Source organism: Pholis gunnellus (assembly GCF_910591455.1).
Source record: "Pholis gunnellus genome assembly, chromosome: 19".
Taxonomy (NCBI): Eukaryota; Metazoa; Chordata; class Actinopteri; order Perciformes; family Pholidae; genus Pholis; species Pholis gunnellus.
In genome coordinates this window covers 11,937,894-11,952,485 of record NC_136546.1, presented here as the reverse complement: position 1 = coordinate 11,952,485, position 14,592 = coordinate 11,937,894, and the positions used below count along the sequence as shown (strand labels likewise).

The 14,592-nt window shown below is 40.9% G+C and overlaps 1 protein-coding gene across 2 annotated transcripts; it reads right to left on the bottom strand.

Moving 5' to 3' along the window:
• Window positions 1-1,034: 1,034 nt before the first annotated feature.
• On the bottom strand, window positions 1,035-7,333 carry nr2e1 (nuclear receptor subfamily 2, group E, member 1; the record flags this gene model as incomplete). 2 transcript variants are annotated; one of them, XM_079180833.1, is made up of 9 exons in its annotated part: window positions 1,035-1,197; window positions 1,450-1,555; window positions 1,766-1,915; window positions 2,026-2,122; window positions 2,459-2,605; window positions 3,075-3,310; window positions 3,700-3,787; window positions 4,507-4,652; window positions 7,276-7,333. In XM_079180833.1, 9 exons carry the CDS (start codon window positions 7,331-7,333, stop codon window positions 1,035-1,037), a joined length of 1,191 nt encoding a protein of 396 aa, XP_079036959.1. The 2 variants fall into 2 exon arrangements, with proteins under 2 accessions (XP_079036959.1, XP_079036960.1); XM_079180834.1 differs by having other exon boundaries at window positions 7,309-7,333.
• Between the last annotated feature and the right edge of the window lie 7,259 nt (window positions 7,334-14,592).

Here is a 14,592-nt window from a genome sequence, read left to right as displayed (position 1 = left end):
AAATGCATGGCTCTGAAATGCCTTTTTTTTGTAACTTGGTTCCAGCTAATTTGGTGGTAGATAAATTTATTTATCAACACATCTTTTGAAAATTACATTAATAACAAAATGTAGATCTGAGAGGAGCATCACCATTACGTTTCAGCTGGTAGTTTTATATCTAGGTTATTTAAGAGCAGTTTAGTTCAGTGTTTTTATTCTCTCGGTTACAACTCTAAATGGTGTTAACTCCAAATATTTACAACAGAATAAAAACATCACAGGCCACAAAAACATTTCCAAGTGCTGAATATTTTTATCCAGTGTTAGTGCCTAACTTCAGAAATTCGACCTAAAACAGCCTCAAACAGGACACACCAACACATAAAGGACAGTTACCACTTAAATACAAACACCATCTTCAGATGAATGTAGTCTTACAGTCGGGAGGCAATGCAAGCATGTCTTGTAAACGTCTTTTCCCCCTAAATCTTCATAGAGTTCTTCTTTGCCCCGTGCATTTGGTTTCAGCACCAGATCGAGGGACAGCGATTCACATCCCCCATTACGCATGCGTCATCTTTTTTTTTCCTTTTCTTTTGGTTTCCTCCATTGGGATTGATCACAGCAATAAAAGACTGAATTGGTCGTCAAGCTCATTGGTCTCACAGACACTCGAAAAACTTCTTAATATATAACATTTCTTTGTCAGACATACTTGTCAGATACTCTCCAGAGTCTTTAGGCGATATTTAAACACGACGGGCTGCCTGTGCCCACACCGGAGACTGCACGTGTTGAGTTTCACACAGGTCATTCTAATGAAAGTTACAGGCTATTCTTTAACTAGAGCGACTGTTAACAGGCTACTTGGTGAAATCCGGCGGTGTTGCAGTCAGAGCATAGGCCTCAATAGGCTACTTTAAGACAGCCTAATAGATTGTGTGCTCAGCAATAATTCAACCCACGGTTACACCCGCCATGATTTGACGTTCTGCCGACTGCTGTGTGGGTCTCTGGGCCTTCAGTTAAAGTCTTTTCCAGGTAGCGAGAATTCATATATCGCTGGACTTGTACATGTCGGAGAGGAGCCTGGTGATGGGAACGTTGCCGATGGTCTTCTTGAAGAACACCTCCTCTATGGTGGACGGACCCACCGAGCGGAGCGCCGGCAGGAGCAGGAGCAGCTTTCCGAAGCGGCACGGCTGAGTCGGGTATCTGAAACACATTACTGGGGTCAAGAACAGCGCCTCTCTCCGGTTCTATAAGCAGAGTATATGATAAAGCCTATCCAATTAACGCACACCTGTGACAAATGGCTGCTAATTAAAAACGATGTTCAGCCGTCGCACCTGTTCACAATTACAGTGGCTTATTGCCTTATTCTCTTCATAATGACTCTGGCTGCTAATACTTGCAGGAGGCGGTTCAACATAGGCCTGACATGATTGATTGATTGATTGATTTTACCTGGTGTGTATGTAACTGTTGAGAGTGAGCTGTGCCTCGTCTTGTAGTGCAGCAATGGCGCTGGCGTTGCGGAAACTTCTTAACTCTGTGTTGCCATGGGTCGGAACTATAAGACAGAGGAAGGGTTTTGGCTATCAAAAAGGTGTATTACACGAATAGTGACATGCATTAATTGCTAAAATAACTTTTGCTCCAATTCCTCTTCCTTCTCCAGAGTTGAGTTTAGGCAGCAGAAGCTTCAGGGCATTTGAGTGGAAATAACAACTTCCGGTAAATGAGAAAATGGTAAAATGCCCGTTAAGACAGCAGCACTCACCGGCTTTAAATGTCACGATACATTTCAAACAGGCGAACTCTGTGGCATCGAGACGCATCTGTCTGAATCTGGTTACCACCTCTTGAAGTGCTTGTATCTCAGATATGATCTTATTCATCCGCTGAGACTCTGTGTTTTCGGTGTTCATTCCTACGAATAAATATGGAGACAATGTCATTATGCAGGACAAAATGATATGCAGTCAGTGAGACCTGTCAGTGATCTGTAGTCGGATAAGCTTTGTGCCTTGATAACCTTACCTGAAACGGCAAGAAGAGTAGTAGAGTCCACCGGAATGGCCCATTGCGCGATACCCAGAACAAACAATTCCCTCCAAGCGTCCTCCAACAGAATCAGCTGCAGAGAGGAATAGTTGTGTTAAACTGCACACCACAATGAAGATATTGATTATAGATGTCAAGCCTTTCTTATAAGGTACCAATGCAGTAGTAACTTGTGCGTAATGATGGGTATTTATTTATGTTGCGCATAGGATAGTTCGTTTGGTAATGCTTGGGAATACCCCAGCTTTTAACATCATTTTACGTAAAATATTTGAAACTGAAATGTAATCAAATCAAAATATCTTAAACGTCAGTTGGGGACCGAATCGACTCCTGCCAGTTTTTTTTGTCTTGGCTGTGGCTCGTGTTAAAAGGCCCTACGGAATAATATGTGGGCTCCAAAGCGTACCTGGTCAGATAAGGGGAGAGTGGAGAATGCGGGAACACTCTTTGCCCACTTGATGCTCATGAAAAGGAGGCGCGCCGCTGACTCGCACACAGACTCCGTCGCCACCTCGTAGAGGTACAGGGGGGTGCCGCTGACTTCATGGGGATACTGGAGGAAGTAAAACAGAGATTGTCATCATCACCATCATCAGTTTATGTTAGAATGAAACACAGTTTACAGAGTGGTGAACAACAAAGGTCAAATTCCAAGCCCCAGCACCTGGTTTTATAATCATTAGTGTTACTTGTGGTGGATTACTAAATACGAAATAGGCGGATTTGCTGCTAAATCAGGACAAGAATTTCAACTTCTAACCCTGACGGAGAAAACTGTAATCCTATAATAACATTTTGGAAGGCTATAAAACAAATATCCACGGAGCATGAAAAATTATTAAAGGAATGTTATATTCTGATAATTCAAAACATTACATGAAATGCTTTACATTTCAAGTGAAAACTCTAAAGAAAGCACAGATTTATTGGTACACTGCAACTAAATATTTGGAGGTAGAAAGCTACTTATAACGTATAGCTATGTAAAACTGGAAGGAAAGAAAAAAACGTACAAAATATACCTTCGGGGTGGGCTGTGCCAGACCCACGATGGCTTGTCTTTCCGGTGTGGTGGCTACTCCGCTCATCTCCAGGTTGTGAGGCTCCAGTTGCGTGACCGTGGTGAAGAAGGGAGGGCCGGCCAGAGAGGATCCCGGGAAATGGGTCGATGATCCGTTCACCTCTTTGTGGCCTCGGAAATATAGGGCGACTTGTTTGCGGATGGTGGACGTCCGGGGGCCCCTCTCGTGTTGAACAGCTGTGAAACGGGACAGCGAGGACACAACGTGAAGGAATGACCTCTGCTAGAGTGAATGGCTTGTTTGAATTTTATATTTTATATATATTTTCAAAAACTATAGTGACTAGTTTATTTTATTTAACTAAATATAAGTGTTCCTGAAATTAGGGAGTTAAATTGCATGTTTTGTTTGCTTGAAAGATGTAATCTATCAATACAGCGTGTAATAACATTCCGTTTAAAACAAGATAACAAGATAAGGTAGCCTAATTATCAACCTGTTACTTATTTTTAGCCTTCATAAACAGCATTAATACACTTTTCCATGCGGGTTGCCCGACTCCAAACCAAAGGTCACTGCATGGCGTGTCAATGGCCAAAGTGATAATTCAATTACACCCATTTACCGTCTTTATTCATGTTCACTTCTAGACACTTTTTCAAACGGCACGCTCGGCACTGGTTTCTGTGAGTTTTGTCCACGGGACAGCCACCCTGAGAGAGAAAGGGAGAAATATCCATCAGTTGAATTTCTCTCATCTTGCACGACCGAAGGCTTCTTGCTATTATCTTCCTGGGAGGCCAATCTCCAGGTGAGAGATCGAGCTATTATCGACCTGCTCCCCTGCGGCTCCAGTGCGGCCTCATCCCGGAGGATAAGTACTCTATCCCGCCCTCTGCTGCCTAAATCCTCGCCTTCGAGTCATCACATTAGATTGGATTACATCTGTTATATTATAGCAGCGCGATGTTTAGCCCAATACTTAATGGTCCAGGCATGACACAATTAGGCTCACCAAATGAGACTTAATACGGCACCAGAAGGGAAAAGCAAATAGAATATGCGCGTAAAATACGCATTCCGTGCGTAAAGCTCGTAATGTTTTTTTTGTGATGAGGATCAGGAACGTCCAGTCACTTAAATCCTGCTTCTGATAACAGTGAGAATACAATTATATCTTGGTACAAGTGCAGTGGATGTAGATTTCTGATTAAATATCACTGAGTGTATTAATAGGCATAGATCACTACAATTGTCTGTGATTGCTTCCATCTCAACTTGCTTGATTCTCCCCAAAATAGTGCATAACGACACAATCAAAAATGTACTAACTTATAAAGTCTGCACCTTTGTCGCACATACATGGAAAGGAGGATAACGCAGCCTATAGGACATACATTAGGATATATAAGAAATAAGGAGGAGGCCTCACCTGAGAGCCAGATTTACAGACGTACGTCCTGTTTCTGCGGATGCTCCTCTTGAAGAATCCCGAGCAGCCGTCACAGGCGTAAACACCATAGTGTTTCCCCGAGCTGCGGTCTCCGCACACTTTGCATGGGATGTCCAAAATCCGACCTGAGAAAGGCCCAAACTTTAAATAAGACACCATTCCCTGAACAAAACCTTACATTTAAATGAATAAAATGTCATGTCAAATTGTGACTATTGCTTATAGTGAATATTAAACATCTGGATAAATTGCAAGAACAATTTCTAAAGTTGATACAAAACTTGAGAAGGTGGTTGCTTTACAGAGTTTTGGAGTTGAGTTCTGTAGTTCAGTAAAGTGAGACCAGCTGCTTAAATTGGCCCTGTGGACGTATACAGTAATCCCACAAAATGAACTCGTTTTAGACTTTTCACTGTGGAGCTATGGACAAATCGCCCTACAAATTACTTTTTTTTGTCTGACGCACACACACATACACACACACACACACACACACACACACACTGGACAGCGCCCCGCACTTCGGCCGAGCATGGGAATTCACGGCGCACATTTCAAGAATAAAGTCCGGTGGGAAGCGTCATATCTGAGCTCTCTAAAACAATGGCCCCAGGGCGCACAATGGAGACATTAGGGGAAAGTGTTAACTTAATGATTTTCCCCCATTGAACCTCGTCTGACTGCCTGGATCTCGACAAGCTGCCAACTCCCCTTCATAATGGGACTCGACAGCTGCTTTATTCCGCAGGTCTATAGGCCCCAGGATTAGGGAGTGACACTGCACCATGAGAATAATGCGCACCAACTCGTTTCACCAACTCAAATGAAGTGTATGTAAATCGACCCCGGTGTAGATGAAAAAATGTGATTTTTTTGTGTGAAGATTTTGTATTCAAATCTATTAAAAAGAAGTATATTTGTATGCAAATGAGAGAGTCTTTTTTTATTCTGGAGGGAAAAGCCGTCTATGTAATTACACTGACGTTTTGCCACCTGCTCATTGATTCACCAGTGACCCGTCAAAAAGGGTAGCATGGGAATAACTACTGAGCAGCAAAAACAATGACTTCAGGAGGAGAGTTATAGGGCTTCAATTGCCAGATTATTAAGAATCAGAAGGCCATGTTGGCTATTTAACTGTTGGCCACAGCCGTGTAATTGCAATAAGATATAAAGAACCTTTTTATGTAGCATTTATGCCTCGAAAGAGTTTATTTGGCATGTTAAAAGTCATCTTTTCATCACGGGAGTAATTATAAAAAATCAACTGCTGTAGGCTTGAATAAGTTATATCCCCACTTGTAGTTGTCGATAGGCCAAGTAGAATCCATAATTGAATAAATGAATGATAAAAATGTTGACTATTGGAGTAAATTTCAGATTAACAGATATTTAATGAACCAAAGCTCAGCAAGTCAAGTTCATTTGCGCACCCCCAAAATAAAAGTTTTAAACGTATTCAAATTGAAGATAAATGAACGTGCCCAAAATGTAAATTCAAAAGATTTTCTTTTATTTAAACTGTAGATTGCTGAGAGTCAATTAAATAAAATGGCGCATAATTTTGTTGTGAAGGGGGGAAATGTATTTAATTTCCCGCTGTGGGGGTCCAATTCGTCTCCATTGTGTTGAGTAATTGCTAGAAGATATATGGCATATTCTATTAACGTAATCACCATCATGGCCAAAAGAACTGGAAATAAAGTTTGAAGGAAATGTTTTTACTGACCACCCATAATGTGGGTGAGAACTGAGATGACAGTGGTTGTAATGTTGTAGTTTTCTTTCTTTTATTGAAATTTTAAACATTTTGGTTATGATCAGCCAAATCTGAACACATTTAACCACTTGCAGGATACAAAGCACAGAAGCAACAGTTTGACGTGAATAACACGTGTGAACAAGGTAAACGATACTGAAAGAGACACACAGGCAAATGTGCAATTTATAGAAATGCCCTATCTTTTGAAACACAAGAATAATCTATACTTTAGGCCTATAGCTAACTGCAATTTAATTTGAGATGTATTGTGAGGCCTAACAGAGACTGCAAAGGTTAAGAAAAAAACCTTACATTTAATGTCAAACCTTAAACCACTAGAAAATCTTCAATACCACAAAAAAATTGCAACAACAATTGCATTAAAAACCACTGAACGCATTTGTGATTAATATATAGATACGTTTGTTTTTATAGTAGTACAGAAATGCACGGTAGCAGACAGATAAGCGCAGTTGATTAAGTTATCTAAAATAGCAAACCAGCAATGCAGTAAGAGAAGAATCTACAGGCTTTAAAATCGTATATTATCAGTGATTAAATATCTCGCTTTTTATACTCTTTTATAGAAGTTGCTCAATTAGGTTACCGGCAACAAGTGGCATCTTGGAGCATGGCTATTATTTCTTTTCCTTCTGAAAACTTGGTCAACTTCACAAAAAGTATGTTTCCATCTTAAGTGATGTAATTATCGGTCATGGACACAGAGTTTACGCAGCCAACTGTGTATGTAGCCTACTCGGGAAAAGAAACAGCTATTCCCCACGGATCACTTCTCGCATTTCTGCAACACCGTGAGGAACGAGCCGACTTCATTATTGTAGTGAAGCTCGGGTGCGTGCAGTCAGTGTGCAGCATGCTTTATGTTCATGTTTTACATGTCAGAGAGAGGTCCATTATAGACCACTTGTTCTAACACACCGGGCTACTCAATATTCTACAGGAGCATCAGGAAAGAGAACACTTACTTGATTTGACATTCAGAATATCCAGACAGCCACTTGTTGAGCCCGCGGGTTTGCTCATCGTGAACACTCGACTTAATAACAAAGTTGAGAATGAAAAATGTCCTCTTTCTCTTCTTGTTCTTGCTGACAAAAACAATCAAACTCGTGAGACCACAGCACTTTCCTTGACGTCTTTACCGGCGGCGATGAGATCGGCAAGTCAATGTCCCGAATTGCCCAACTTGACAAAGTAGATCGCCGAACGCCGAGCCCAAATTAAGACACACGATTGCACATTGTATCAGACAATCTTCGCCTCCGATGTGCAGGGTCCCTGTACGGAAGGAGAACCGGACTGTAGCGACCGGTTAACGGCGACAGTAGCCCTCCAGCTCTGGGAGCAACAGCCGGTGCATAAAGTTGGAGTTGGAAAAACGCAGCCCGGAGCGCTTCCGACGGTGCCAACCCGATGTGGAGAAAGAAAAAGCAATTTTTGGATATTCTGACGGGCGCAAGCTTGCTAAAACCAGGACACGGTGTGACTTTGTGGTACGAGATCCTCAAATAAGCCTCGGTAATATTTATGAGAAGTGTCAGGGGGAGGCTGGAGGGTGGAGATCTCCACTTCCTTCATCCACTTGGCTTTCTACTCCAAACTCCAGCCTGACGTCACTGGCGTGTGAGCGAGTGTGTCTGTGTATGTGTGAGTGATCGTGTGAATGCGCTTGCAAGTTATGGGCAGTGCCTTGCTCATGGATCAAGAGGCATTGCAAGCAAAAAAACACGTGTTGCACGCATCATTTCTGCTACATTTAGATTTGTTTTAGCTCCAGATTCATTCATTTAGGGGGCACTTCTCCCAATAACCAACTCAAAAGACTTGAGCATTAATAATGCCAATATAAACCGTATCTAAAAACACAATTCTAAATATCACAGTATGCATGGTCTATTCGAAATAAAAGCACAAATGGAGCTGAATTCAAGACGTTGCTTCAGACAAGTTGCAGTTATGACCATAAACAATATCAGGAATGCTGAGTTATATTGTTTGATTACTAAGAGGCTACTAGAGGGGTGGGGTGGTTATGGGGCTCAGAAATAATAGAAAAGTGTCAGTGCTCCTCATTTCCTCCATAAGTGTGTCTGGTTACACATGCAGTCCTTAAGATTCATGGCTAAGTGCTTGGGAATGTGTTGGCCCACTAGACACTGATCAGTCACAACTGTCAAATAGCTGAGGAATAAATTGTTTTTCTTTTGGCTACATTAATGATTAATTGAATGTTTGTTATAATAACATATTGCTACATACATATAACTGATAAAGAATACTTTTCAATTTTAATTTTCTAAGGTTGCTGCATGTCAGCAATTTGTCTTTCCCTTTGTCAATGTGTTAATTTAAAGCTCATTTCTAGCTTCGCTAATCACAGTGTTTTTCAACCTGCACGTGTTAAACCTGAGGCTCCTGCATGTGATGTAATGATAAATAAAAAGCTTTTTTTGCGCGAGAGACGCAATTTATTCAATATAGTTAAAAAACAATCTATATCCAAACAGAAAATGCACTCTCTCTTCTGCGTTTTAAACATTATGGCTTAAGGAAACGTTAACTAAAATACATATACAGTACATATATACATAAATAAATAAATAATCCTGCCTTTAGAAGTGACGATACAACAACACTCATAATAACCTCTTACTTAGCAGTTATAAAGATAGTAAGTGAATTTCAGTTCTAACATCATCACACCTAATATTTTACTTATTGTTTATCCATTTGACTTCTCTCCTGCATAGACCTATGCTGTTGTTTTAACACTCTTCACACTTTGGCCACCAACAAGATAACAAAAGATAACATCTTGTGCAGAAAAAATCACTTTGATAATACACAATATTATAATATTACTAATAAGTAGTATTAATAAAATAAATAATTACATACGAATCTCTTTTGTAATGATGCCTTCACATCAAGCAATCAATTTACCAACTGTCTTGAGGAAAATGGTTACAGTTACTAATGGTGCACACCTCCCATACCCGTGCCCGGCGGTCCGGTGGGTCGGGGCCGGGCCGGGCTGCAGGGCCCCGCTCACTGACACCCTGACCTTGACAGCTTGCTGTGCTTTCGCCGGGTAACTCCAGAAATCCATATTCTGCTTTTAATTGTGTTCATTCCCACGGTACACTAAAGGCCATATGGACTCACAAAGTGTCGATTTAAGCGGACAGGGGCGAGGCGGAGAGGCGTAGTTAATTGCAATCAGCTATTGTTGTGTCTTTCAGCCTTCCCTTTAGCCGAACAGCCGAGGCTGGAGACTAACAAGCCTGAGGAGAAATCTCTATAATATTCCTTTGATTTCCCTGCAGGGACCCACGGAGAGCCTCGTCCTCCATTAGAAGTTTATGGCCACATATCGTGTTTTTATGCCTTTTATAAATAGTTCACACAATAAAGGCTACAATACACCTTTATTATGGGGCCACAAAAAAAGCAAGCTGATGAAAGTGTAGTGACCGAAACGTTGTTAATAAATAGAAAGCAAGTGGAGAGGAGTGTGTTGTTCCAAAGTGACCATTTTCCGGATTTAAGGATTATTTATCATACTTAACGACCACTTCTTTTGCTGGTAATTAATTTAAGAAATCAAACACTACACATGCCAAAAGGCAGAATCAACGTGTCTTAAATTTTAGCACTGGAAATCGTGTGTACATTCTCACAGATCAATACCATTTCTAGTTATTTCTAAGTGTGCGCATGTGTGTGGGTGGCTGCCGGGGTGGGGTGAATGGTGAATGTGTGACATAATCTCCTTAACTCGTCCTAATCCTCCTCATTCACTGATAGCCTTTACACAAATATAACCAACATCATGGTTGCCGGGGTTGCCTTCTTTCACTTTTTTGTATTAGTGACTCTCTTCTCCTCCAACAGTCAATGAAATGACGTTAACAAAGGGGCCAGTGGATTGTGTATCTGTTTTTTTGGGGAGCTCAGCATCAGTATGCAGATACTTGACATGCTATGGGATAGACTTAAACAACGAGAAACGAGTGAGAGTCCAACAAGTCACTCCAAAACAATACGTGGGCTCTAAATGTCTTGACATCCGTTGTGGTCTTTGAACAATGAGAAACACCTGTAGAAACACAACTGCGGTGTAAACAACATGTTGCTCACCTTTTGCTTCTTATTTTTCCAACTCGGGCTGACATTTTAATGATGTGAAAATTATAATAACAATAGCGCTCGTCCATTAAGATGATAAACACCAGTTTTGCTATTTACAGTACGATCTTGTTGTTCCTATAGTCGTCTCCGAGTTTTACCATCTTTTTTATGCACCGCTATCAGGCCCCTAACCGACCAGGCGTAAACCAATTGGCTTTAGTGAGAAGTCACTAAGCTCCATAGAGCAAATAATGGGGAGAATTCAAGGCGACCAAAGACCCACGCAGCCATGCATCCTTTAAAACTGACCGGGGGGATCATAGTCAGTCATTTTATAGCGCACAGACCGCTGCTGTTTAGCTCAGGTGGTAATTGTCTTCAGAATCATTCCGTCAGCTGTTTTGATGACAGATAAGAAACACGTGAGTGCGCAGAGTCTTGTTCAACAAAGCTACAACAAAATAACAGAAACAACTTCTCCAACATAATACGAATACTTGACAGTCTTAAAATATGATTACTCTTTCCAAATAAGTGGAAGATAGGCAGCCTGATTTCAGCACCACGGACAGTTCTACAACAGGAGTCATTGCAGGTTACCTGTCCGCGTGCTTATTCAAAATGTCATTCAATTAACTGTCCGCGTGCTTATTCAAAATGTTCTTCAAAGATATTCAGTGACGATGCAGTTCAAATTGTGTTATGTTTACATGAGTCTATATGTAAAATCATTGTATTTTAATCAATCCATCTTTGCCTCATGCAGTCAGTGTTGCAGAGCTGATAGATAGATGAGCCTTTATTATTTCTCCCTCAGGAGAAATGTGTCTTGGGTGTGATCTTGACTTAGTCTCCTAATCCAGTAATCGCTCTTTTGGTGACTGCTCTCCCATGCAACATAATAAGCCTTTAACTACATAAGACTAATCAAAACTTTAAGATGAACTCTCCTCAATTGGAGCCTTTACTTGAAAGCTAAATCATGAACATATATCAGACATTTGTTCGACAAGGAAACAAAGTAAACTACTGGCTTTCAGATGGAACCTGAAATCTGGACACCATCAACAGACTGTACTGACCTTTTGATGTGTTTATTGTTTGTTATGTGTAGGACTCAATGGAAAGCAGTATTAACTGGGTGGATTGACCATGTGAAATAAAGTAAGTTGACTTTAATTGGATCCAATAATAAAAAAAAAGATGTATCATTGAATGTTTGTTTTTCATTTACCTACCTTCCACTGAGTTAAGATAAACAAGTGGAACGTGTTGTTTTTTGTCTTTACACTCTGGCTTTAGTGAATAAACAAATGCATTTAAGTCAACCCAAGAAATAACTCAGACTACATTGTCCAGTATAAACATTTCAACTGTTTACTTTCAAGTCATAAGCAGCAGTCACACCTGATGATAACACATATGTGTGATTACATGCTTTCACTGATGAATGGCCTTTCATTTTTTTTTAGTTCTGGTGGCCTGTGGTGGTATAACTACGTTCTTACTCAATTATTCCAGTTCAAACATTTCATGGTTCTTCTCAAATTTGAGGTTTTGATTATTTCAATTCTGATGTATTCTTACTGATTTTGAGGTTTGGACTATTTGGTTGGAAAATACAAGCATTGTAATTGTTCACTATGTTCAGATTTTTTTACAAAACCAAAAATGAATCAGCTAACAAATCAAGAAAATAATTGATCCATAATGACAATAATCATTAGCTTAAGTCCGAAATGCATAGCCCCCCCTTCAAGCAGCTACAGATGCAATTTGAATGCAAGAGGTATAATAATCTAATGATGTGATATATAACAATACAAATCTCACATTTTACTTGTGATACATTAAGTTCATTCTCCTGGTTATACTTTCACACTTCACTTATGATTTTGAATGCATGACTTTTAATGGAATATTTTCAGTGTGTGATTTTATACTTTTACTTCAATAAAAGATTGTAAAACTTCTCCCAACGCTGCTGGTGGCCCAGTGGCTGTTGAATGCCATACAGAAGTTTACAGAGGTGTCAGATGTTCTTAGTAATCCCAGTGCACCCAGTGAGGAGAGATCCCGGTCCCTCAGGAACACCACAGTGACTTTACCCCAGTCCCACCATCTCTGGGCGTAATCTACGCCCAGACACACCTCTGCACGCACACATGCAAACTCGTGCACATGTACACACACGCCAAGGCCTCTCCGTGGAAGAGTTCCACCAATAAAACACAGACCCAGAACCCAAACCCAGAAACCCACAAGTCGGTGCGGTGCAGTTGGACGCTCTGACAAATCTATTTGGGGCAAATTGTCAGTGAGAAACTTCCGCTCGAACTGCCGTGGACAAAACTGGCTGTTGGGGAGAGCAAATCCCGCTGCATGAGGGTGGGGGACAATGGGGGGCGAATGTGTTGATGTGCGGCCGGTGGCTGGGGAGGGACAATGGACGGATTAGTCAGTCCTCTGGCTGACTGATTTGAGATGGCTCCTCTCAGCCTCTCACTGTGGGGAGTCCCATTGTCCCGCTTCTGATTCCCACTTCTCACAAACTCCAAACAAAAGTCAATCTCTTTCTCAAGGGGTGGGGGGAATATCGACCGGTGTTTCAGCTGGGGAAAGTGACTCAAAAACTTATTTGCAAGAGATGGCTGACTCTCTAACTGCTCTTCCACTTTTTAATGTGTTTTCCCCTCTTCTGCGCCGTCATCCTCCTCATTTGCAGTCTTTGATTCCCGGTGGTGGTGGCGGATAGTGGGGTGTTGAATGATCCCGGTTTTTCAGACTCGAGTGGGACTGGGGCACCTGTTGGAGGCTTAGAGGCGGCTTTGCGGCCGGGATCATTAATATTAAAATATACAGAGATGCCATCACGGGCTGGTCTGAAATCGGTCTGATGTCGCCCCTGGGTTCCCTCTGGATGGACCTCTGCTTTCAGTCACTCGTGAAGAGCCTTCTTTTCTTTTTTTTCTGTCTTCTCTTTTTCTTTTTTCCCTCCCTGAAAAGGCTCGTTAACAAATTATGACAGCTGAGTAGAGGGGCTTAGTCTGTTCACACTGCAAAGACAAACTTGTGAGAGCCAAGGAGCCTGCAATGTGATCAATGTATCTACAGTTCATTTAATATTCTGCCTGCAAGTGGTGTGTGAAAATGCCAGGATTGGCCAGAGTTGAAAAAACAGGTTTTATTCTTGCAGAGGTGACTATGTTGACTAGATGTGTAGGTGAAATGTGCATAAGGTAGCGAAAGCTTTCATTTTCATTGACAATGAAGTTGACGAAAACAACATTTATATTTCGGGGTCAGGTTAGTTTATGTATGGAGTGAGGTGACACTTACTTGGGCTATTAATCCATTATTTTATGTAAATTGGTGTGTCTATTTTATTTGCACTGGTGGAGTTTGAGTTTTAAGACTACAGGTCAATTTCATGTTACATGTTTTATGTCTTTTCTTGGTAATCCTCTTAAATGTTGTTTCCATCACACCCTCCAATAATGATGATAATATTTCACAACAACAACTTTTGTTACAATTTACACAACAAGGGTTAATCTACAGTGCCAGAAGGTAAACAATGGGTAAACTTAAGAACAGCGTACGATAAAGCAAATACAACACATTGTAATGTTACTTTATTCAAACTTATTCATACTTTTCTACGTCTGCATGCACATAATTACATTATTTATACATGTTCAGTAGAACATGGACGCTCATTAAGCTCTTGCTTTGAATATTAATGTTGGAGTAACTTCAAAACTCTAACCCGAACAGGCAATTTATCACTTTTTTCCTTTATTGTATTAGATATTTAAACATAAATACCTCACATTTATCAACTTTATCTAAAGCACACCATTTTGTGACACCATTGATCAGTGTAAAACCTAAAACTCTGCATAGTGGTCAAAGGTCAAACATCCAAGTGGAGATAGGCAAATAAAACATTTTTGATTGGAGGGGTACTTTAACAGTTTGCTGCCTGTCAGTGGCACACAAAAAGAGAGTTTCATGTATATGTGCCTTCCATGCACACACAGTTTCTAAATGTCTTTAAAAAGCAGCAGCGGTGTGAACAGTGGTCTCGGCCGTCAGACAGATTAACCACAGAATGGCTGTCGTCAGCAGCACTTCACCTGGAGTCACTC